Consider the following 26,594-nt stretch of genomic DNA (forward strand, 5'->3'; position numbering starts at 1 on the left):
TACTGCTTCACCCTCTTATTGAACTTAGAATGTGGGTAATCAATAGTATTTGATAGCATTAATCTAGTTAGATCTGATTGGCTGAGCTAGTCTCAGCATTCCATCCAGGGTAATGCTTGTGTTGTTAAATGTCAACACTGGCAACCGACCTCTCATACCTTTAAAGAATCAAATTAATTGCCAAATGGATTTTCAATTCACAGGCTTATATCAGTAGTTTTTGTAGGTACTGTTGTAATTTGAACTGGTTTATATGCCCCTCTACAATGGAATTGGCAATGTGGTCCAGCTTTCCAAGAAAGTACTTGCAACGAACCTTGTATGTCAATGATTTGACCATGGTCAAAAGTTTACAAAACATGTATTTATTTCATTAAAAAAGACTTTGTCTGGCGTTCGAACATAAAATCCTGTAATATTTTGCTGCCATATTGTTTAGTAAGTGAAAAAGTATTTTCTATGTGAATTTGTAAAACTTCCACTTTGGCAGTACAACATTTGGACCGCGATTCATAGGCCGAGGTTTTCGGTTTCGTCTTGAGTCTTGGCATCACTAGTGCTCGCCTTCTTCTCCTTCTTTTTCTTGTGATTTAGTGAAATAAATACAGCGCCTAGAATTATACCTTAAAAAGAAGAAAGGTATGTTAATCGAAGTATATTGAATAGTAAACCCAATTCCAGTATTTCAAATGAGAACTACTACACTATTGATTTGGTTAGTTTTATTTTGTGTAATATCACCATTTGCTCGCTTTTATCATATGTCATTCTTCCAAAATCGTGTAGTTCTTTAACAAGTAATGCGTTTGAACTTGACTTACTGCGGCATGGAGTAAATACCGAATAACCAAATAAAATAGCCTTTATACCTTTTCAGTGCAAACGTGCACTGGTGGCTGCAACAAACCAACACTTGCTTGCCAAAAGGGCATTTTCCCCAGTGGTATACTAATGAGCTATAGACATGATAGGAGCGCCCACTTTGAAAAGTGCTATGTGAGCGACAAGAAGACAGAAGATGGAAGATTTAGATAAGAAGTGAATATACTGTGCACAGAGACACATTCCCATCAGCCATAAAGGGGCAAGAACATGGCCAGCAAGATCTAAATGCCAAAATGGTATTACGCTGGAATGGCATTGAGTGAGTGGACATCAGGCATGCTTGTGTGAGAAGGAGTGTGAATCATGAAATACACATGAAAGCCAATGGCTAGAAGGGGGTTGGCTTAAAGCCAGCTCTCTTTGTGTTTCTTGTTATTACACTTTGAAGACTTAATTGCATCGTCATCAAAAAACACAGCTAAAGCCCTCTGTAACTAGACCTAAAAGTGCACAGTTTAAAGTGCAATAGGATCACAAAACAGAAAGAAAATGCAGCAATCTGCTTCTGTAGGAACCCTCCAATGTTTGTTACACATTTCCAAACTTTTTGAAATACATAAAAAAAATAATAGTGCACTTCTGGGAATCTGCAACAGTCCCACAGTGCTAACACATGTAGGTAGTTTCAAATTTGAAAAAATAACAATTGTACATTTCCACACGGTAAACTATGATACAAACTTGTGGTCGGATATTAGCTTTTTTCTCACTATTTATAACTGTGGGTTAGCCCCTTTCCTACCGTTCCATCAATTTTATAAGTGCTCCCGACCCATCCAACCCTGAAAACATATTTACTCATGCACTTGAAAGAAATACATTTCCAAATGTTTTCTGGGTGAAAGTTTAATAAAACTTGTAGGTCAATACCCCAAATGTGCTAGTTAGTGGCCGATCACCTACTTTTGATGGTGGACCCATCCAAAAACACCCAAAACATTCCCCTGGTAGTAGAATTGATGAAACAGAGGTCCAACGTACTAGCGAAGCAAACATCATTTGTGTGAGCATATCCTCTCCAATCCAAACGGGACTGTAGCCCTGTAAATGTCATTGTACATTTAGGTAATCAGGAAGTTATGTGCTCTTTGCTAATATCTAATGTGCACTGCAGATCTTAGGTTTAATTCTCGGTTGCCTAGTTCAGCCTTTTATCCTCTGACACTCATAGCTAAAATACCATAAAATCAGATGACATTAACACATTCGCCAAGATTTACTATTATTTAGCATAAGCACTCATGGGAATCTATGAGATGCTTCGTGATTTAAAGTAGTGCAAACAGCAACTTAAGCTATTTTTTGCATTGATAAGTTGACACAAGCACAATGCACACTGGGGACATGGCCTGACTCCAATGGAATAAGCAGTGAAGAACAAAAGCTCCCGGGGGACCTTAGGCTATCTGCTGCAATCCTGCCTACTACATAGCCCCCTTCGGTTGCTGCACACAGGGATGGTGATCCCCACCTCCTATGTTCCTGCTGTGGAGTTTCCTGGCTGCTGTTGTATCTGAGGTGGTGATATTTGTCCCTGGACTTCAGCAACATTGCATGTCCATCAAGATTGCTCCTTCCTAAAGCAATAACCTGCATGAGGCCCAAGGGTCGGCTCGGCACATCGCTTGCCCTCTGGTGGTGGTTTGCGACCGTTCAGCCTCTCCTGGTTATCAGCCTGATTTTCCCACCCCCAACTGCTCCGGTGCCCTGCGGGGGAGCTACTTTGGTGTTGTGGACCCTGTGGTGTGCTGCTGGGGTGTGGCCTGCTGGATCGCGGCCATTGGGGGTGAAGACCCAAAGGTGAACACCCTCCACTGCTGTGGACTGGCTCTGGGTTCTGAGACAGCCTCTGCTTTGCACTGCCAGGAGAGGCAGTCCGGAGGCCTCAACCACCTGGAGTTGTGCTCGCTGCAGCCAAGGTAGCTGTTGTCAGCTGTGCCTAAGAAGGGCCTGAGTCCATGAATTTCAGCCTGCAGCGGATCCTGCTGCATCGCTCACACTTGTCTGATTTGTGCGGGTAGGTGCCCAGGGTTTCTAACTGCCCACCTATGCTGCTTGCCATTACTGTGCCACTCCCCTGCTGGTGGGTCCGGGGGGTGCTTAAGCTAATAAATGCTGGAGTCTACATGTTCCTGCAAGGGAGCTATCTGGTATCACTGTGCATAGCCTACTCCTGATAGTTGAATTGTGTGTCCAATCCTCGCTCTACTTCAGCCAGATGCCAAACTATTAGGAGGCACTTGTGGACACTGGAGGAGGTACTCACCTCCCCTGTGTTGCTCCACTTCTGGGGCACAGCTGGGACCATGTCCTTGTTGTTAGTACTGGGGGTTGGCTCTGAGAACAACCATCAAATGGTTTAACCACCTCAGCCCTGACCTGCTTTGTGCTTTGATCACTTACAAACCATGGGTCGCCATACAAAGACACCGGGGCAGAGGGTGGCCCCATGGTGGAGTCTCCCACTGTTGAGGACCAGGGGGAAGGGGACGCCCATGTTTCTGTGGCTCAGCCCAGCACTGCGGTGGATACTATTTTACTTGCCATCACTGACACTAGAGAGACTTTGGAGCTCAAGATGGACACTGAAGTGGCAGACATGGGTATCCTCCAGGATGATCAGCACAAACTGTCAGAGCACTTTATCACTGAAGAATATTTGATTGTGGAGGCACAGACTACAGTGGGGTCTCTCCAAAACCGTGTAATGGATGTCACAAATGGCTTTGGATACTAGAACATTGCGCTGAAGATGCAGAAGGTAGAACAAGACACAGTTACATTCGAGTGGTTGTCCTCTCTGAATGGAGTGAGGGCTCAGATATGGCCTCTGTAGTATTGTTCATTTTCTGTGTATGTTTCCCCTTTTGTGTTATCTCCATTTTGTAGTTATGTTTCAGTTGGTATGCTCCTTTCTCTCTTCTGTGGCATTTTGAAAAGTGCCATAGAGAGAGATTGTAGAATAGAATGTGGGGGAGTGGAGAAGATGATTGTTGGGAGGCTGGATGCTGGAAGTGGTTGGAGTTTCTTCTTAATAATAAGAATCTGAATAAATATATCTGAATATTTCAAGCATTGCTCTGGCTCTCTCGTTCCTACATAAGTCATACAGTCTTCTTTTTGGAGGCCTGCATAAAGGACGCAGTTGCACCGGTTTTCTTGTCCCCCTTTTTTGCACTGGAACATGTGTGCTAGAGCAACTGCCTCTCCCTGGGGCACCACTGCATTTGTAGGGACAGAGATCATATCCTGAAGGAAACTCGCAACAGAGAGGTGCTACTGTAGGAAAAACAGAAAGTAATGATGTTCCCAGACTTCACATCGGCGGTTCAGAAACAAAGGGCATCTTTCATTAATACTAAAAAACACCTCCATCAGCTGAGGATCAATTATGCCTTGTTATTTCTGCACAGCTAACGGTTATTATGGATGATGGTACCAAATTCTTCACCGAGGCCTGAGACGTCTAGGACTGGATGGACTCCTTTCCGTGACCCAGATTGTGACAGGATGACTAGTGCCAAAGAGACCTCACCTACTAATACATTACGAAAATTTTCAGACTCTATGGGTCGGATAGACCTATGGAGAGACCACAATCTTACTGCAAGACAGTTCACATAGTTATGAACATAGTTTGGCAGTTTTTCTCATCTGGTCTAAGGGGGCCATTATGACCCCGGCGGGGAGTGTAAATGTGGCAGAAGTACCGCCAACAGGCTGGCGGTACATACCGCCACATTATGAGAATGGCGGGTTGGCTGCAGCCAACCCGCCACTTCTCCACTCAAACTGCCATGGTGGTATCAGCCGCCGGGCCGGAGATGTTAATCTCCAGCCTGGCGGCTGGCATAGTACTGCCGGCGGCAGTTTGAGCCTGCCTACCACCATGGTTTTCGTGGCGGTATCAATGCCATGAAAACCATGGCGGTAATCCCTATCGGTGACAGGGAATACCTTCCCTGTCACTGGTACGTGGCTCCCCCACCCCCCCAACACACACCTGACACCTCCCACCCCCTCCGATCCTCTCATTCACACACCTACCCCTCATAAATGAACACACACGCATACACCCAATCACTCACACTGGCATACACGCCTTCATACACCCATACTTCCTGACGTGCTTGCACACATTCTTACACACAATCACGCTCACACGCATACGTCCATGCAAACAACACAAGACACACAGACGCATTCACACACACACTCACACATTCATGCACAGAACCAGACACACACACACAACATCCTCCACCCCCTCTCCTGTCGGAAGCCCGACGTACCTTTGTCGAGGAGGTCCTCCGGCAGGGAACGAGAAGGGGCACTGCTACCACCAGCAGAACACCGCCAGGCCGAATCACAGGTCATGATACGGGGCTGGCGGAGTTCAACTGGCGTAGCGGTGCTGGTGGCAGCAGCACCAGCTTACCACCATCCACCACCATGATCACCGCTGGATTTCCGCCATTCTTGTGGCGGAAGTCTGGCAGTGCTCATAATATGGCAGACGGGTGGTAGCCGTGGTGACGGTATGTTGGCAGCCATCACTGCAGCGGTAGTTTTTTTTTACCGCCATTGCTATAATGACCGCGAAATGTTTACACACATAATGGAGGCTGGACGATTCCACAGTGCAACACACCTAGCACATGGCATCTCCAATCACTCCCCAGTTGTAGTCACACTAGCGGGATCCACCAAAGTCATGACTCTACTCCCCAGAATAGCCACATGGCACCTCAAAGATGGCAAACTTCAGGAGAAAATAAAAGAGGGGACGCAACAATATTTTCAAGAAAACTTAGTACCGGTGGAATCGTCTAGTACATTCTGGGAAGTCTTCAAGGTGGTATTTAGAGGTCACACACAAGCATTGATCGGGGGACTGAACAAAGAGTGACACCTTAAATATGAGAGACTGGAGGGGAAGATTGCGGATTTGCAGAAAATAACAACAATGGAAGGAGTGTTGACCCCGATCAGTGTCATAGGCTCCGACTTTAACAACAAGAGCTGAATGATCTAGCAGACAATGCAGCTAGGGATCTCGTGCTATCCATACAAAGGTACCTATACAACATAGTGGATAAGGCCAGTAGTTTGATAGCGTGGCTAGAGAGGAGAGACAGAGGGTGAAACTGGATGAGGAGGGGAAAACATGCACATCGGGACAATTGATAGCGGAGGCCATTGCCACTTACTATGAAAAACTATACTCCTCTAGGACAGTTCACACTGTTGAGGGCTGTAGGGAACTCCTGTGGGACCTCCCTCTCCAGGTTCTCCCCGGAGATGATAGGACATCGCTAGACCAAGACTTGACGGTGGACGAAGTATACAAGGCCATCTGGGGACTACAATCAGGCAAAGCGGTGGGCCCAAATGGCCTGCCTGTAGAACTGTATGAATGCATGGCAAACACAGTGGCACTGCACATGCTAGCCATGTTCCAGGCAGCCAGGGAAGAGGGTATCCTTCTGCCAGACTAGAGGTTGGCCACAATTGTGGTGATACACAAAAAGGGTAGGTCACAAACAGCCTGTTGCTCCTATTGACCCACATCACTACTCTATCTAAAGGGTGAGGTAAGTAGTAGGCTGCAGTCAGTAATAATTAGTGTGCGCCACCCCAACCAGTCTGGCTTCATGCCAAAAAGAAGCACTAAACTCAATCTAAAGCGACTATATGGGGTTCTACACACAACAACAGCCCCAGACGCAGAAGAAGCCATGCTACTCTAGTTAGATGCGAGCATGGCCTTTGACAGTATTGAACAGCCATAACTTTTAAAGCGCTAACTAGACTGGGCTTTGCCTCCCCAATTCTGTGCATAGGTTCAATTACTATAATGTGACCCAAGGGCAAGGGTCAGAGGCAATGGGGCAATATCAAGCTCCTTTACCCTTCATGGAGGCACGAGACAGGGCTTCCTATTGTCCCCATTGTTTGTTATAGTATTAGTGCCACTGGCCACATGGGTGCAACAGGACCCCATTATTTGGGGGATCAGAGAAGGAGAGAGCTAAAATTGCAGATCTTCCTCTGTGCAGATGACATTCTCTCATACGTCACAACGCCCTGTCTCTCCATAGACAGAATACTACACATTTTACATATATTTTGGAGTTACTCGGGGTATAAAATAAATTGGAGCAAATCCTGGGTTTTCCCACTAACAGAGGGAGCACCAAATCTGCCGGCCCGATGTGTGGCTACACTAGCTATGGACGGATTTACATATCTGGGCATATTTATCTCAAGGAATCCGAAAGTGTTCTTCCAGAAGAACCTCTTCCCACAACTCTAACTTCTCTGATGTAACACATTGGCGGAGGCTCCGGACCTCTCTGATGAGACGAGATGTCCTTTTTAAAGCGATGACTCTTCCTCATCTATTATACATCCTCCAGATTACCCCATATAAAGTTCCACCAGAATTCTTTACCAATATCAGTACCGAACCGCGCAGCCTCCTGTGGAACGGAGGTAGCTCACGCATCTCCCTTAGTAAGCTACAGAGAGGGGTCTACAGGGCGGCCCAGCTGGTCTCTATAAACAACTGGGTATTTGCAGATATTGGAGAACCGGCTTAAAGAATAGATAGAGTAGCTATAGGAGACCGTGGATTCCCCTCAGTCCTATACACTAAGAAACGGGAGGCCCACTTCCCTCCTCACACTCAGGCTACGGTACGAGCATGGAGAGAAGCCACAAAATTTGAGAGGTAGGAGGGTATACTGAGGAATGCAACCCCACTCTGGACTAGCGACCAATTGAGTGAGCTGAGAAGAATGGCGGGCTTTTACAAATGAGGACTCATTGGCATTGACTGCCTGGGAAACATATGGAGGAACGGGACTGTCCCTTGAGGAGTTGAAGAATGAATTCTCAGTGGAGGACTCTGAGAGATACAGGTATAACCAGTCAGATGACATACGAGAAGACGACTTACTTCCAGAGTCATACCGGTTAGAGGACAAGCCATTATCCATGACTTATAAAAAAAATATTGAATAATGCCCCGGATCCCTGGGGCTCTCTTCGGGATGCTCAGGAAGGGGACATTAGCCTCATAGAGGAGGACGAGTAGCAGGAAGCACTGCAGAGCCCTCAGGAAGTGGCAATAGGAGCCCGGTTCTGACTGATACAACTTAGAATTTTACACAGATCATGCTATTCTTAATCCCTCCTACATTGCATGGGCCATAGCGACTCAAATCTTTGTAACAGAGGATATGCCTAGTGGGGTCCTTCTTCCACACTCTCTGGAGCTGGCCGATAATCCAACACTTATGGTCGCAGGTGGTGCATGTGATGACCCAAGTAATGGGCCTCACTATACCGCTAGATGCCAGATGGCTCATCCTACATATAATGGGGGAGGAAATCTGGCCTCAACACCAACAAATATGGCTGAGGCTGGCAGCAGGTGTGGCCAAAAGAGACATAGCTAAAGTATGGGGAGCGGGCAGCCCCAGATGGTCAGGGACTGGAAAAATAACATAGCTGGTGTCAGCAAGCAAAACGAGTGATCTATCAGGGCAGGGACAGCCCCAAAGAAAATTATACAATTTGGTCCCAATGGAATAATTACAGAGACATTTAAACTTTTGCATGAATAGGGGCAGGGGCAGGGGAACAGAATGATACTGGGTAATGGTTATGAATTGGGATTATGTCTTATATTTGGTCGCTGTGAAGAAATGAGTACTGTCGATACTCTCTTTGTTCATGTGATACATCAATGTCCTGTATTTACTCTCCTCTAGGTACAGTTCAGACTCCGCACAGTGATAGTGGCAGTTTTTCTGTACTGAACACTTGTTTAATTCTAATAAAAAGAGTTTTAAAAAAAGTCTCACGTCAATAAACCCACACTGTTGCCAGTGTTGGATTTATTGACAAAAGCACACAGAAGGAATCTTAGAGATGCCCCCTATATTTTACCCAACCCTCTAGTGTAAGGCTGACTGGTCTGTGCCAGCCTGCCACTAACAGACAAGTTTCTGACCCCCATGGGGGTAGAGCCTTTGTACTCTCTGGGGTCATGAACAAAGCCTGCTCTGGGTGGAGGTGCTTCACAACGCTCCCCTACAGGAAGAGCAACACTTGGCAGTGAGCCTCAAAGACTACTCCTTTTGTTGCACTGCCTCAGGGCACTCCAGCTAGTGGAGATGTCATCCCCCTCAACCCAGCCCCAATTTTGAAGGCAGGTCCGGTGGGAAAATTAGGAAAAATAAGGTGGAGTGACCACTTCAGCCGGGACCACCCATAGGATGCCCAGAGCAGAAGTGACCCCATCCTTACAGAATCATCCACCTTGCTTTGGAGGTAGATAGCCAACAGGGATAGGAATGTGCCTTCCTCCCCAAATGGAGTGGGCACAGGAAGGGTGTAGCCACCCTCAAGGCCTGTAGCCACTGGCTACTGCCCTCTGGTCCCTGTAATGCCCCTAAATCTAGTATTTAGGGACACCCCTGAACCTTGCTCTTCAGTTTCCTGACAACCTCAAGAAGTAGAAGGACTGAAGAGCCGACCCCAGCAGTGAAGATACCAGACTACAACTGACTCGGCCCCAGCCCTACCGGCCTGTCTGCAGCTTCAAGACTCCTGCTACCAAAAGGCGACACATCCTGCAGGACTAGCAACCTCTACGACCCCCCCAGAGGACTGCCTGCCCACCAGAGGATCAAGAACTCCGGAGCAGCGACACCGTTCACAAATAAACCTTTAAAAAGATCTCCAGAACCTCCATGGGATCTGCGAGTCCTGCCCACTCTGCACCCCACTCCCATGGCCCATGTCCAAGTGGCCCACCAGTCAAGAGGAGGTCCCCAGGCGACAACGACCTCGAGTCCACCCTGGTTTGACCCCTCCTGACCAACACGATAACACCTGCAGCCTGAATTCAGAGCCCCCTGACTATGAACAGCTCCGGTGAAGATTTCCCGACTCCTAAAGGTACCCCTGCAGCCGCAGCCCCCTGGTGTTGTGAAATTCAACTGAGGGTCCATCGACGTCCAGTGAGGTCCCTACTTACCTGTCCATCTGTTGATTTTTGTCAGCCGACCTCCTGGACCAAGCCTGCAGCTTCTTTGTGACGCCAGGGTTCCCTCTTTGAAAAGCATTGGGTGACCAATGCTGTGTTTGCACCCTGCACCCGGCTGCCCCTGTGCCACTCAGGGTGCGTGTTTGGTGCTGACCTGTGGTCCCCCCGGTGCTGACCTAAACCCCCCAGGTCTTTGCCCTGAAGTCACAGGTACTTACCTGAAAGCTGTTTCTTACTACGCATCCCCAGTCTCCATAGGGTTCCATTGAGTGTCCGACACCAACTTTGATCTCTGCACTTGGCTGGCCCTGTGCTACGGCTGGTGCACACTTGGGGTCAACTTGAACCTTACCCTGTGGACTCCCTAACCCCCAAAGACTGGGACCGTAAGTCAAGTAGTTACCTGCAAACTGTGCTAATACGTTTTACCCCTCCGGACAGCATTGCTTTCTATGAGAAATTGCACTGTCTCTTTTGAAATTGAAAGGTGTTACTTGAAAACTGTTTTATCTATAAAATCCAAACAAAGTTCATTTGATTCTTGAAAGTGATACATTTTTTAAACTGTACTTACCTGCAACAAAGATCCTTTTGGTTCTAGAAATAAAGTAACAAAGTATATTGTTTGATACATAAAACATTGGCCTGGAGTTAGTCATTGAGTGTGTGCCTCATTTCTTGCCTGTGTGTGTACAAAAAATGCTTAGCACTACCCTCTGATAAGCTTAACTGCCCGTCCACACTACCACAAAAGAAAATATTAGTATTATCTACTTTAGCCTCTGTTAAGCCTCTGGGGAACCACTGTACTCTGTGCACACTATACCTCTTTTTGGTATAGTATATACAGAGCCAGCTTCCTATAGCCCACATAACACATCCCATCATAATCAGAAGTTACTTTAACTCGATGGACCCCGCCTTAGATCGATCACACCCACCTCCGTTGGACTCCCCTGTCATATGCTTGCCAAGTGGATTTCGTACATGGTTAACCTACTGGGGTCTGCTGAATGCCTGGAGACAACCACACCCATTTGATATGGACTATTTATTCATTGCTACATGATTTGCTACATGATTTGCATGTGTGTCTACAAGTTTAGACGCATTCCTTTGTACACATCCTGTGGTGATAAGTGGCCAATATATAGCTCATGTGGGTGGGGTATGCAAAACACCTCTAGCAGTAGTCATTGGGCAGGAGTTCGTCCTCCAGCAACTGGAGCACAATAGGCACACTAATCCCACCAAACAGCAGCTGCTCTTAGCAGCCCGAGAATTACTTGTGAAATTGGAGGAAAATTTAAGATGCTTTGACTGTAAGGAATATATGGGCAGGGCCCACGATCAATGAAACAAATTGGAGATGCTACTGCCCTCGTTAGCAAACCCATCCATGAAAGGTGCTGCGATCCTAGGGCTGGTAGAAGAGTGAGCGGGTAGGGTATACAGGCAGTCGGAGATTAGCACTCTGTTCCGGACATACTACACAGCTCTTTACTCTAAGGGAGACTGCAATATACCTGTGCCCCTGGACTCATTTCTGGAGCTCCTCCCACTTCCCTCCCTTACTCCAGAGGCAATAGAGATTGGGGACAGGCATCACGATTGAGGAAATCAAGGGAGCCATAACTGAGGTGGAGGGGGTCAAGGTACTGGGATACGGCAGACTCCTAGTGGAGTTCTATGCTACATACAGTGTTCTCTTAGCACCCTGGCTTCTAGAAGTCTAGAAAACTGCGAGGGCCACCCCTTTGCTCCTGCCTAGTTCATGTGAATCACTGGTTGTCCCTCTCCCCAAACCAGGCTGTCCTACCTCAGATGTTGCCTCCTATAGACCCGTATCACTGTTAAAATTCAAATACAAAATTCTGGCCAAAATCTTGGTCACACACTTGCTGCCCAGTATGCACCATCTCATCCATGAGGATCAGACAGGTTTTATCCCTGAATGTAATATGGCCCTTAACATCCAACAGATCACAACAATTTTCCTGGCAGCTGAACACTTGAACCCAGAGGTGACAATCATGTCAATCGACACAGAGAAAGCTTCTGACACCTTGGATTGGGAGTATCTATATGCGGTGATGGGGAAGATGGGGCTGGATTCCAGCTTTATCAACTAGGCAAGATTGCTGTATGCCTCTCCTGTGGCTCATGTGAAAACCGGTATGCTGGTGTCAGCCGTCTATGACGTGGAACATAGTACGCTGCCAGGTTTTCCTCTATCCCTGCTGCTCTTTGCCATCACGGTGGATCCATTGGCGTTTAGGGCCCTACTAGGTTAACATTTTATGGGGCTGATGGGGCTGTGGGAGGTGCATCACATCACCCTTTATGCAGATGACATGCTGCTTTTTCTGGATGACAAGCAGAGCAAGATTACCGGGGCTACCAGACTGTTGGATGATTTTGGTGCAGTGTCAGGCCTATGGGTGAACTGGGGCCCAACCTACATCTTCCCACTGCGTCCAACAGTGGTGGATGACGTAGACACTGGGGTCTTAGATGGGAAGAGTCTTCCTTTCGATATCTTGGCATACAACTCTACAGAATCAAATTGGATATCCTAGAGGCAGATATTAAGAAAGCGATAACAGCTTTCCACTTTAGTATAGCATTCTGGAAAATGGTGCAGCTGTCAGTGCTAGGCAGAGTAGCAGTGGCTAAAATGGTTGCTTTACCTCAGCTTTTTTACTTCTTTGCCACTCTCCCCATAGTTATTCCTACGAGTAGGATCTGGGAACTCGGTACATTGCTGATAGATCTCATTTGAAATAAGGATTGTTATAGAGTGGCGCACGCAAAACTCCAATGTCCTAGATTTTGAATCCTATTATATAGCGGTGCAGCTGCAACGGGTGACATGATGAGTGGTGGAAAAGATTCAGAACGCTGGGGGAGCTGAACCTCAAACTCTGTTTTCCCATTGGTTGGTCCTACTGCTTCTTGATACTAAGAAATGTATTGTCCATGCAGTGTGTCTCCAGAAGGTGGCCAAACACTGCTGGTTTTGACGCCTCAAGAATTCTAATAATATGACCCCCTGCATGCCGGTGATTACTCTTAGCAGGCTGACTATATTCTTAACAATAGATGCACAACCATTATTGACGGATTGGGAGGAGTGTGACATCGAAACACTTGGTGCTCTTTATGCAAGGGGTTCAACTGCAGACATTTGAAGAGCTGCAGCTTGCATACGAGCTACCAGCAGGACTGTTTTACAGATCCTTATCTGCAGTGGTTCACTATCTGCACACTATCTGCACAACATTGGGCAAATAGAAGGCCATTCCAAATCTTCATAATACTCTGCAAGGAGATACACTCACTCCCTTCCTTGAGCTGAGGGATAAATGGGCAACTGATGCTGGGGCCACTTCAACAGATGGTGACTGGACCAGAGTCCTCACTACTGTCCCTTGTGTATCGTGGAATGCACCGTTCAAACGGATACATTTCTATTATTTACACGAAGCGTATCTCACGCCGGGGCCACGCCACACAGTTGAGGCGCCCCAGTTGCGGGGAGCTGAGTGCTAACTATTACACATGCTTTGGGATTTCCCCCATCTCCGTGTCTTCTAGACTGACGTGATGGAGTAGTTACATGTTATCATGAACCGTAATATAGCGACATACCCCTTGATGTGTCTTTTGGTATTGTTCCCAAGGTCCATCAAGCACAAAGTGACTAACTAAGTTCAAAGATTTAGCCCTAATACTTGCCAGGTGGTTAATAACACTTAATTGGAAAAATGGCAGCGGGCCCACATCCCTAAAATGGCGCAGTGACATGATAAATATGTACTGCGTATGAGAGTATAGCCCTTATGCAAAATGGCAAATGAGGGAGGGTCCCGATGGAAACAGCAAAAGCTTGGGAAAGACACCTGAACCACAACCGTGTGCACATGCCCCAATACCGGTGCAGTACCCTGGCATCACACATAATCCAATAATCGATAGTGTAGATTGACTCTCCTTTTCGCCTCATGCCCCTACAGGCTATTTCCAGCTGTGCTCATATGCTACGCAGCAGCTTCTCCCCTACCTACATTTCTAGCAAGATGTACTGGGAGTGTGGCCTTTCTCGGTTAGAGCAGACTCGGTGAGTGCAAGGCAGGATTGTGGGAGGGAGGTGTTGGGGGTTGTTTCTTTACCCCTTTTCGGGACGGGGAATATAGTGTATATGCGACCGTTTCAATTGCTTTTATGTCTGTAGAAACCCCTTGCTCTTGGTGCAGATCTAGGGGCCGTTCTCCCCTTTACTGTGTATCACAGTGATCATTCACTACGCTTCATCCATCACTGACAATGTACTTATGTCTCAATAGAGACCTTCTTGTTTGATTGTCATGCAAAAAACAACAACATATGTTTACAAAAAAACAAGTGCAATGCACACTAGCTGCTCATTGTAGAGCACCAATTCACATATAATCTATACAAAAGGCAGCAACAGCACAAACGCCCATAGCTTTTAGCACAAACCAAGGCTTCTAAAACACTGTGACTGAACATTGAAATCCTAGTTCCAAGTGAAACCAGGCTCAAGAAAAGGATCAAGCATAGTATAATATAGCATCACTTCCCACGAAATGACACATTTTATGGGATTTACTGTAAAAAAACATGTCCTTGTATCAAAACCTGTACTGGAGGGTATAGTTTGAGTGTAAATCTCAATAACGTAGCATTGCCGTCTTTACGCCTTAGTGCAATGTTTAACAACTTTACAACTTTTTGGGCAACTTTTGTAGTGCAACTGCAGCAGATTATATAATTCGGAAACAACTCTTACTAAAATAATAATCCTTATTTTTTTCTTTAATGTTTGTGAGTTATGCATTTAATGTTTACAATTACGCAGGCTGCTGTTTTTTCTTGGGGAAGTGTAGACTGTGTTATAGCTCAAGCCTCAGTGACCTTAAACTACAGCTAAACCTTCACTGGGTTAAGGTAGGGTGTTCTGTAAATCGATCTTGATGTTTATTAAAACCTAAGTAAAATGGTTTTAGTGACATTAGGTATTATCTTAAAGATCTTCTGTGACCATTTTTTCGTATTAAAATAGATATCTCTATCCACCAGAATTGCTCTAAGAAAAAGAGCGGCAGCTATATAATGTTATGATCTATATATATTTTGTATTAAAGAACATCCTGATTATGAAATCAGACCACAGAGCAGACAATAACACCATCTCGGAACTTGACCTGTTCTATTTCTATCGGGAAGAGGCATGGCAAGCATCTTAGGAAAGCCAAAATGTCTTTTGTTGATATTCTTTAAAATGGTGTCCTGTGACATGTCACTTCCTGATCCGGGGGTATTAAACTGTTATATTTTTAACTTGCAGGTAGCCAATACTCCCCAGAAATGGCTTGTAATAATGAAAGCTAGGTCTTATCAACCAGAGTAAAGCATATATTTGATTCTTGTGCAGCTGGTCACTGCTAGAGTCACAAAAATACCTTACATTGAAGTTGAAAATGTTGCTATGTGAAAAAGCCATGATCATAAATTTTCCCAAACTAAAGAGAAATGTATCTCAGTCTCAGAGTTAAAGGAAAGGGTGCCAGGGAGCTGTGATGTCAAACTGCTGTCCAAAAATGGCCTTTTTTGTGCATGAGGAGAACTCTAGAAGGCAAAAAAGTATTTACCAGAAGCAATGATAAACCTTCTAGTGTTACTGTAATATGGGGTTTCTGACTGCTTTTTCAATGGCAAATAGACTTTAGAAATCTGGCCCAAGGGGGTGGAGCTTGACCGGTGGCCAAGATGGTCAACTAACCTGGAAGCTCCACGAATCGTCAGACGGATTTCCTGACAATGGAACCCTTCTCCTTCATGTCCTTTCAGATGAGCTCCTTAACCTATTGTTACACTACCAGGTGAGCGTGGAGATAGTCTTGACTGCTGTTTATGCCAGTTTTTTGAGGTCGTCGACATGCCTGCTCAAAGCTCCCTCACACCGGTGGCCATTTTACCTTTCATAGGCACTTCTCGTGGAACTTTCATTCTCACCGTAAAATGTGACTATCACTTTTTCAAGATACTTCTCTATATCTTTTGAGATTTTTTGAAAACCCAGAAGGCTGTTGATATCCATTTCTTCCTTTTAATTTGATCTTTAACTTTTCTGCATCATTTTAATGCTGCATGTACTGGCTTCATGTTGTGAGTGATCTTTTTCTGCAACTCTATGAACATTTTGGACCTTATTCTTTTACCTCCTTATCCATATTAAAAGGAGTTTCTTCCCAATATATAATGTGGTGCATATCTTTCTGAAGTTCTTCTTCTGATGTTTCCACCTGGTTTTTGGAGTTCCTCAGACATCCTGGTTCATTATTTGTAGTGCCACAATATGTTATTTTTACTTACTACCGTTGTTTCAGGTGGTAATGTGCCTCCACTACAAAAGTTGTCACTCTTTTTTAAGTCAGACAATTGCCCTATTATAAACACCTTTTCTGCACCAAAGATGTCTTACTCATCCTCACCCATTCCCAAAACGTGTCATTTTGTGTCTACATCTATACAAGCGGATCAAACAGGGCCCACCTCCCACTGTCAAATCTTCTTCATCTATTTCTCTTGAACTTATGCTGGTTGAAATACGTGCACTGTGTCCATTTGTTGAAGAAACCAATACACGAATGCAAAACCAAGACGGCAAATGGTCTCAAATGGAAACAAAAGTATCAGCACTGGAGCAGTGCATCGGTAATGTGCAGGATGAGGCAAAATAAATCAGTTTTGGGGAAGAAAGTGGCAATGTTGAAAGCACATTTTGAAGGCTTTGAAAATAGAAACATGCGGAATAACCTTCACCTTTATGGTCTTTCGGAAGGTCTTGAAGGCAGTGATTCTGTCTCTTTTTTTACTTCTTTTTTTCCACAGTTAGTGGGCTTACTGCCATCCACAGTATTAAATATTCAGAGGGCCCATCGATTAGGTCAAAGTCCTCAACTCTGGCATTCCTCATCCAAACCTAGAGGACTGATTATCTTCATTCTTGAATTCACTGAGTTACTGAAAGTCCTCATTGCAGTAAAGTCCAAAAAGCAACTTCTCTGGCAGGAAAGCAAGATTTTCATTTCGTAAGATGTTTCAAAAGCCACAGCAGGCAAACTAAAAGAATTTCTGGACCTTCAACCTCAACTTCGTTCTTCAGGTGCTCGCTTTGGACTATTCCATCCATGTCTTTTCTAAGTGACTTCTCAGAGAAAAACATCTTCTTATACACGTCCCACAGATCTTCAAGACTTTCTTCTTCTCCTTTCCACCAGTTCCATGGATACTTCTGGCCCTTTTACAAGATGACTGCATCTCATGATTTTCCTAAAATGTTTTAGCATAGATTTTTAGTTTATTGTTCTATTCTGCATATCCTATCCTTATGCTGATTTAATGTGATTGCCTTGATTTTTGCCTTTACTGATTAACCTCTTTCTTTTTTATACGTTCCTTGCCGTCTTTGTCTATTGCATTGTCATCTTGTGTCATCTCATTTGTCCGTTGATGCGTTTTGACCCCTTGCGGTTCCACCTTCACCCTGTGCAGTCATTGACCCCACCCTGCTGTTCATCCTTATATGGTATGTTTCTACAGTCGTCAATGTTTGACATGCACTGTCTCTTCTTTCCTGATCTTTTTCTTCTCTTTTTCCTGACATCATTCCTTTAGTCTATTCTCCTTTTCTATTTTATCTTCCTTACTTAATTTCTCCATGTTTGTAGAGCCTGTTATCTCTGTATATATTGTTACTCATTGTATCATTCAGTTATTTCTTGGAATGTTATGGGGTTTATTAACCAAATAAAAAGGCAGAAAATCCTTTCACATTTAGCTAAATATAATCCTGATCTCGTCCTTCTCCAAGAGGCCTACCTATCTGAACCTGAAGCTCTAAAACGTAAACGTGAATGGGTGGGCTCCATTTTTGTTTGTCCTGCATCTGCAAAAAAGAATAATGACAAACTCCTCTGTCATAATAAATTAAAGTTGATTATCACTCCCCAAAAGTCTGATTCTGAGGGCAGCTGGCTAACTGGTAAACTAATTGTTTATGATATTCCCTTAACGGTGTGTAACATTTACTCAATTAGATTACTCCTTCTGGCTTACCATTACTTTAAAAAGTTGGCAATATGATGATGACTTTTTTTTAGGAGGGAGTGGCAATCAAATAATAGATCCTCTTTTAGATCATCAGTCTCCAGTTAAATTCACACCCCATAAGATGCACAAGTAATTTCATTCATTACTCGCCCAACACCTGTTTGTGGATTCATGAATATTATGCAATCCACCCAACGGGGAATTTTCTTTTTTCTCTCCACCACATGGTTCCCTTTCTAGGCTTGACCCTATCTTTATTTTCTAAATTGCTCTCTCAAAACCTTATCAGCACCACTATTGAACATATTGTGATGTCTGATCATGCCCCAGTTATTTCAGATTTTGATTTGCTCCCACTACATCCCAAATCTAACAGATGGCGGTTTAATAGCTCACTCTTGCTTGACTCTGCTTTTTCTTAATCTTTTTCTTCTTTTACTGAAGAATTATTTAACATTCATGCAACTCTTGACATCTCTCCTCAATTATTATGGGATATCTTTAAAGCTGCTGCTTATGGTCACAATTGACTTTGGTGGTCATTCTGACCCCGGCGGTAAAATGCACTTACCGCCGGTCAGAAGACCGCCATAACACCGCCGCGGCCGCGGAAACCCGCCACGGTCATTCTGACCCGCAGAAGGCAAACCTCCGAAAATCCGACAGCCACAACCGACCGCCAGACCAGCGGTCGGCGGAAAGGTGGAGGTGACAAAACCTCCACCGCCACGCCAACAGAAATACGCCCATGCCATTACGACCCACGAATCCACGCGGCGGTCATTCAAATGCAGTATTCCATTGGCGGGACACACCGCCGCAGTCAGAATACACACAAACGAACAAAACTCAGCCACATTGGACAATTTGAATCCCACACACCTGATACACATACACACACCACTCCCACACACACAATACAATATAAAACACCCACCCACATCACCCACAAACCCCTACGCAAAAAAATTCTGAAAGAAGGCCAGAGCGAGACACCAACATCCACAAACTAACAGCCACAGCCACTCAACACCATCACCCACACACTATCCACACACAAAACAACACACACCACCACACTCAACACACTTAACTACACATACTCCACCCCACACATCATACACACCACCCCATGGCACCCCAAAGACAACCCCGCTTCACAGACGAAGAACTCAGGGTCATGGTGGAGGAAATCGTTCGGGTAGAGCCCCAGCTGTTCGGCACACAGATACAATACACCAGCATTGCCCGGAGGACGGAGCTATGGCAGAGGATTGTCGACAGGGTCAACGCTGTGGGACAGCACCCCAGAAATCGGGAAGACATCAGGAAGCGATGGAACGACCTACGGGGGAAGGTGCGTTCCATGGTATCCAGGCACAACATCGCCGTGCAGAAGACTGGCGGAGGACCCCCACCTCAACCCCCACAATTCACATCATGGGAGGAGGAAGTCTTGAACATCCTGCATCCTGACGGCCTCGCAGGAGTCGGCGGAGGAATGGATACTGGTAAGTTGAAGCTTCACTACTGCTTCCCCCCCACCTGCATGCCAAATCATACCCCAACCCTCACCCCCATCCTCGAACCCCACCCTCACCCCCACCCCCACCACCATCCTCACCCCCACCACCATCCTCACCCCCACCCCCAGCACACCTATTCCCCGCCAATGTCTCACCATCACAACCCACACATCCCAAAACCTAGGCCTGCATGCGTCCACTAAGCATGGACACCCATCACCAAAGCATGCCCAATGCATATACACATCCCCCCCACAAGCCACCCTCACCAAAGCCCCCACACACGAATGCCAGCACTTGGGGACACGAGAACCCATAGATACACCCATATGCCACACATTGAAACTATAACCATACCTCTATACCCCTGCAGGACCCGACCGTCAACACACCGCGGCGGAGGGGCCAGAATTCTCCACACCCCCCACCCAAGAGGCCGTCAGCGATGACAGCAGCTCTGTCGACCTGGACACCGATGACCAGCCCGGACCATCGGGGACCTCTGGACAGTCGGTTCCCCTCACACAGGCCCAGGCCAGTGTGAGGGGCTGGGCCTACCCCTCTGGGAACACCAGCACAGCTCCCACCCAGCGGGCCCATGCCTCTGTCTCCAGGGCGCGTCAATCTGCGGTGTGTCTACCACTACAGGGCACCCAGGATAACCCACCACCCCAACAACAACAGAGACCTGGGGGCAGTGGTAGTGGGCACACCGGCCAGGGGGCAGAGGCCCAGGGAAACAGGGCAACTCGGAGGGCAGCTGTGCGACAGGGGGGGGACGGGCCCAGGGAACCCACTCTCCACGAGGTCCTCACCACCATCATGGGAGCATACAACCGCTCCCAGGAGACGATGGCGACGGTACTGGCCCGGTTCCAGGAGATCCAGGTACTGCAGGAGGAACACTATCGGGGGTACAGGGAGGACATCAGAGCCATCAACACCACCCTGGTTACCATGGTAGGGCTGCTGCAGGACCTCGTCAACACCAGGGCGGACACTCAACAACACCCAAGGGCCCCTGCCACTACCCTGGACCAAGAACAGCCAACCACCTCCGCCGGCGCTAGTGGACAGGAGGCCCCCGCACAGCAGCAGCCCACCAGACCCCCACCTCCTGCAGGAGAAGAACCACCCCGCAAGAGGGCCCTGAGATCTCGCAAGAAGACAGAGTAGGATGTCAAGACCCCCGCCAGCAATGGATACCACCTGATGTCATCCCACTGTCCCACATTGTCACCCTGTCCATCCTTGAACTGCCCATGCTCCATCTCTCCACAGGCATCTGGACAATGCACCTGTGTGACTGTTACTCTGGACTCTGCCATGGACATTCCTTCACCATAGCCCCCACCCACTTGAAACCACCCATCCCATTTTGAGCACTTAAATAAACACCTATTTTGCACAAAACTATCTGGAGTCTGGCTGTGATTTCAATATATTGTAATTGACATGACAGTGCAAATATGTCCTTGTACATGGTGAAGTCAACAAACAGCTGCCACAAAGCTGTAGTCCATGGGGAAACGAAGCACAGGACTCGTAGTGGGGACCCCAGATCTGAAATAGGGAGGGAAAAGCCACAACTCAGTCATCATACACTGGGGCAAATAGACAGGCAGCAGAGATGCAGGAGAGTAGTTCACATTTACTAAATTATCTTTGAAATGTTACCTGTGTCCTATTGGAAGTACTGTTCAATGATTCTGTCCCTGTTGTCTGTTTCAGCCCCGTCGTCTTCCTCCTCGTCACTCTCCTCAGGTTCCACAGCTGCCACAACACCACCGTCTCGACCATCCTCCTGCAGGAAAGGCACCTGGCGGCGCAAAGCCAGGTTGTGAAGCATGCAGCAGGCCACGATGATGTGACACACCTTCTTAGGTGAGTACATTAGGGATCCACCTGTCATATGCAGGCACCTAAACCTGGCCTTTAGGAGGCCAAAGGTGCGTTCGATCACCCTCCTAGTACGCCCATGGGCCTCATTGTACCGTTCCTCTGCCCTGGTCCGGGGATTCCTTACTGGGGTCAGTAGCCACGACAGGTTGGGGTACCCAGAGTCCCCCACTAGCCATACACGGTGTCTCTGTAGCTGTTCCATCACGTAAGGGATGCTGCTATTCCTTAGGATGTAGGCGTCATGCACTGACCCTGGGAATTTGGCATTTACATGCGAGATGAACTGGTCAGCCAAACACACCACCTGGATGTTCATTGAATGGTAATTTTTTTTGTTCCTGTACACCTGCTCCCTGTCTCTTGGGGGAACCAAAGCCACATGGGTCCCATCAATGGCACCAATGACGTTGGGAATATGTCCAAGGGCGTAGAAATCACCCTTCACTGTAGCCAATTCACCCACCTCAGGGAAAATGATGTAGCTCCTCACGGATTTCATCAGGGCAGACAACACTCTGGATAACACCTTCGAAAACATGGGCTGAGACATCCCAGAAGCAATTCCCACTGTTGTCTGAAATGACCCACTTGCCAAGAAATGGAGTACTGACATGACCTGCACCAGAGGGGGAATCCCTGTGGGTTGGCGGATGGGGGACATCAGGTCGGGCTCCAGCTGGGCACACAGTTCATGGATAGTGGCACGGTTAAGACGGTAGGTCAGGATAATGTGGCGTTCTTCCATTGTCGACAGGTCCACCAGCGGTCGGTACACGGGAGGATTCATCCGTCTCCTCGCCCAACCCAGCGGATGGTGCCTAGGAAGGACAACATGGAGCACACAGTCAAGCAACCCACAGGTACGTACTCACAGCTAAAACGATTCTCTATGCAGTGAATGGCGTGTCTGAGTGGCTATGCAAGGCCTAGGCCTGTGTGACGCAGTTGAAATTGAGCCATGTGGGCCCTGGAAATGGCGGCTGCCTGACCTGTGAAGTGTGACAATGGGATGTGAGGTCAATGCGCTGGCGTGGCACACCGCGGCGGGCGAAGACCGCGGCGCGAAGCCGCATTGGTTAACATTGAAGCCTATGGGTTTCAGGAGCCAATGGCGAAGGGCGCCGGCGGTGGCGGGACGCACCGCCGCGGTACGCACCGCCGCGGACGTGACCGCCATTTTCTATCTACTTATCCACTTGCGACTTGAACTTTCACAGGAGAGGACCTATACTGCAAGTGTTGCTGTGACCTCGGTCTGGAAGGGACAATGGCTGCTGCGCCTGGGGAAAGGGCCCCTGCCTTCACTGGAGAGGAGTTGGAGAAACTTGTGGATGGGGTCCTCCCCCAGTATGCGCTACTCTACGGTCCTCCAGACCAACAAGTGAGTTTATTTCAATCTGGATTTGGGGTCACTGGCTGGCTTGGGGGCCTGGCGGGGGGCCTGGCGGGGATTGGGGGCATGTTGGGCCTGGCGGGGGGCATGGCGGGGGGCCTGGCGGGGATGGGGGGCATGTTGGGCCTGGCGGGGGGCATGGCGGGGATGGGGGGCATGTTGGGCCTGGCGGGGGGCATAGCGGGGGGCCTGGCGGGGATGGGGGGCATGTTGGGCCTGGCGGGGGGCATGGCGGGGGGGCCTGGCGGGGATGGGGGGCATGTTGGGCCTGGCGGGGGGCATGGCGGGGGGCATGGCGGGGATGGGGGGCATGTTGGGCCTGGCGGGGGGCATGGCGGGGGGCCTGGCGGGGATGGGGGGCATGTTGGGCCTGGCGGGGGGCATGGCGGGGGGCATGGCGGGGATGGGGGGCATGTTGGGCCTGGCGGGGGGCATGGCGGGGGGCCTGGCGGGGATGGGGGGCATGTTGGGCCTGGCGGGGGGCATGGCGGGGGCCTGGCGGGGATGGGGGGCATGTTGGGCCTGGCGGGGGGCATGGCGGGGGGCCTGGCGGGGATGGGGGGCATGTTGGGCCTGGCGGGGGGCATGGCGGGGGGCCTGGCGGGGATGGGGGGCATGTTGGGCCTGGCGGGGGGCATGGCGGGGGGCATTGGCGGGGATGGGGGGCATGTTGGGCCTGGCGGGGGGCATGGCGGGGGGCCTGGCGGGGATGGGGGGCGTTGGGCCACTGGCAAAGAAAATGCTGACAAACTTGAACGTGGTATTTCTCCCTCCCTGTACGTGTCACATAGGTCCGCGCCCATGAGAAGATCGGGATTTGGCGTGCCATCGCCAAGGAAGTCCGGACCCTGGGGGTCCACCATCGACGGGGCACCCACTGCCGCAAGAGGTGGGAGGACATCCGCCGCGGGACCAAGAAGACCGCCGAGTCTCTGCTGGGGATGGCCTCCCAACGTAGGCGGGGTGCCTGCCGTCAACTGAGCCCCCTGATGTTCCGGATCCTGGCGGTGGCCTACCCTGATTTGGATGGGCGCGTGAGGGCAGCACAGCAGACACAAGGGGGTGAGTACAAGCATTATCTACTCTGTTGTCACGCAGTGGAGGTGTCTGGGTGGGGGAGGAGGGCTGGGGGTCCCCCTAGGCCAGGGCGATATCTGTAGGCTGGGCACCCCCGTAAGCCCCTGTGTCCCCAGCCACCACCCTCAGTAGTTTGTCAGTACAGCCATCCCTGGGCCGTGTCATCCATGGGTGCAGTTGTCAACTCTAGGCGTGTAGGGCATGTTCCACGGAATGCGTAGCGGACCCCAAGTGCGCAACTTAGTGCAGGGGACATCTGTGTCTGTCATGTCCGCTAACTGTACCGGAGATCCATGTACTCAATATCCCTTTATTTCTCTCTCCCCCCCCCTTTTTGTTTGTCTTTCTGTGCTTGTGTGCATCAGCATCATCAGGCGGAGGAGAAGTGGCATCGGGGCAGGAGGGAGCTGCATCTCACATGGCCCAGGAGGGCCATGCCACAGAGTCAGACTGGACCAGTGAGACGGAGGGCGAGGGGAGCTCCACGACGGGGACGACTGGACCCTGCAGCGACACGGACACGTCCTCGGAAGGGGGCTTCCTTGCGGGGGTGGCACCATCCGTGCCCCCCGCCATTACAGGTACAGCCGCCACCCAGCGCACCATCTCCGCCCTCCCAGCAGCCCCTCAGCGTTCGCCCCGTGCCCGCTCTTCCAGGAAGCCGGGCATCTCCTTCGCCCCAGGCACCTCAGGCCCTGCCCCTGTTACCCCCGCTGCCCTCAGTGAGGAGGTCATTGACCTCCTCCGAACGCTCATTGTTGGGCAGACTACCCTTTTGAATGCCATCCAGGGGGTGGAGAGGGAGGTTCATCGCAGCAATGCGTACCTGGAGGGCATTCATTCGGGTCAGGCTGCCCATCAGCGATCGTTCCAGGCTCTGGCCTCAGCACTGACGGCAGCCATTGTCCCTGTCTCCTGCCTCCCTCTACTAACTCCCTCCTCCCAGTCTCCTGTTCCTCTGCCTGTCCCACCCACACCATCAGACCAGCCTGCACACACCTCAACACCCAAGAGAAGCTCATCCAAACATAAGCACCACAGATCACGCAGACATTCACACACGCAACATTCCGATGCAGACATGCCAACAGTCACTACCACCTCTGTGACCCCCACCTCCTCGTCTCCCTCCTCCCTCCCTGTGACGTCTACACTCACACCTCCATTCACCTCACCATCAGCCAGTGTTTCCATCACCAGCACACCCTCCACTCCAGTCCGCACACGTGCAGTCACCACCCCCACTGCCATTTACACGTCCCCTGTGTCCTCTCCCACTGTGTCTGTCACCCCCTCTTCCACACCACACAAACGCAGCCACCCACCCACCCAACAGCCATCCACCTCACGACAGCCTATCCCTCCTGCACCTGCACCCAAAGACAGCAAACGTGACTCACCTACAACCACATCCTCTCCCTCCACTCCCATTCCCACTGTACCTACCACTCTCCATTGTCCCAAGAAACTCTTCCTCGCCACTACTAACTTCTTTCCTGACCCTGAGCCCCCCCCCTCCTTCTCGTCGGGGTAAGAAGAGCACCTCAGCCACCACCAGCCCTGCAGCCCCCTTGACAAGGGTGCAGGGGTATTGGAGCCCGCCAGCCCGCATGTCTGGATCTTCACCCAGCAGCAAGGGGACAGCCAGCCCACACCCTGGGAAGAGGAGCAGAAGGCGGAAGGGGCGCCGCAGGAGCCCGCCTTCTACATCCCCCCCGGACACCACCCAGAGACAGTCACCAGCCACAGCTCCAAAGGGAGGAAAGGGCCACAGGCCCACGACTAAGGAGGGCAAGGGCAGCAAGTCGGAGAGGTCAGGCAGCAGGCCTGCTGCCCAGGAGGAGCCCACAACCCCCATAGCCGCTGCCCCGGGAGGAACCGGCACAGCTGCCCCGGGAGAGCCCACCACCCCCATAGCCGCTGCCCAGGGAGGACCCAGCCCAGCTGGCCAGGAGGGCCCCACCACCCACAGCCCAGGTGGGCATTGAAGGAGCACCATCCCCGCTGCCCAGGAGGGCACCACCAGGCAATGAGCAGTTGGCCATAGACCGGCCTCCGTCTCCAGAACCGCTGAACTGGGCCCCGCCGTCTCAAGCACCGCTCCGCTGGGCCCCGCCGTCTCAAGAACCGCTGAACTGGGCCCTTCAAGGCAAGGAGCGCTGAACTGGGCCCCGCCGTCTCCAGAACCGCTGAACTGGGCCCCGCCGTCTCAAGCACCGCTCCGCTGGGCCCCGCCGTCTCAAGAACCGCTGAACTGGGCCCTTCAAGGCAAGGAGCGCTGAACTGGGCCCCGCCGTCTCAAGAACAGCTGAACTGGGCCCCGCCGTCTCAAGCACTGCTCCGCTGGGCCCCGCCGTCTCAAGAACCGCTGAACTGGGCCCTTCAAGGCAAGGAGCGCTGAACTGGGCCCCGCCGTCTCAAGAACCGCTGAACTGGGCCCTTCAAGGCAAGGAGCGCTGAACTGGGCCCCGCCGTCTCAAGAACCGCTGAACTGGGCCCCGCCGTCTCAAGCACCGCTCCGCTGGGCCCCGCCGTCTCAAGAACCGCTGAACTGGGCCCTTCAAGGCAAGGAGCGCTGAACTGGGCCCCGCCGTCTCAAGAACCGCTGAACTGG

At 49.6% G+C, this 26,594-nt stretch overlaps 1 protein-coding gene across 2 annotated transcripts in view; it reads right to left on the reverse strand.

Annotated features, from left to right (window-relative positions):
• Positions 1–349: 349 nt before the first annotated feature.
• Positions 350–26,594, reverse strand: part of CDH17 (cadherin 17) — a 371,516-nt gene continuing 345,271 nt past the window's right edge. For both annotated transcript variants that reach the window (XM_069220475.1, XM_069220476.1), the window contains one exon: positions 350–623. In XM_069220475.1, coding sequence (XP_069076576.1) covers positions 511–623 — 113 coding nt within the window. In that variant the 3' untranslated portion in view covers positions 350–510. The remainder of the gene's footprint in view (positions 624–26,594) is intronic.

Source organism: Pleurodeles waltl, chromosome 2_2 (assembly GCF_031143425.1).
Source record: "Pleurodeles waltl isolate 20211129_DDA chromosome 2_2, aPleWal1.hap1.20221129, whole genome shotgun sequence".
NCBI lineage: Eukaryota > Metazoa > Chordata > Amphibia > Caudata > Salamandridae > Pleurodeles > Pleurodeles waltl.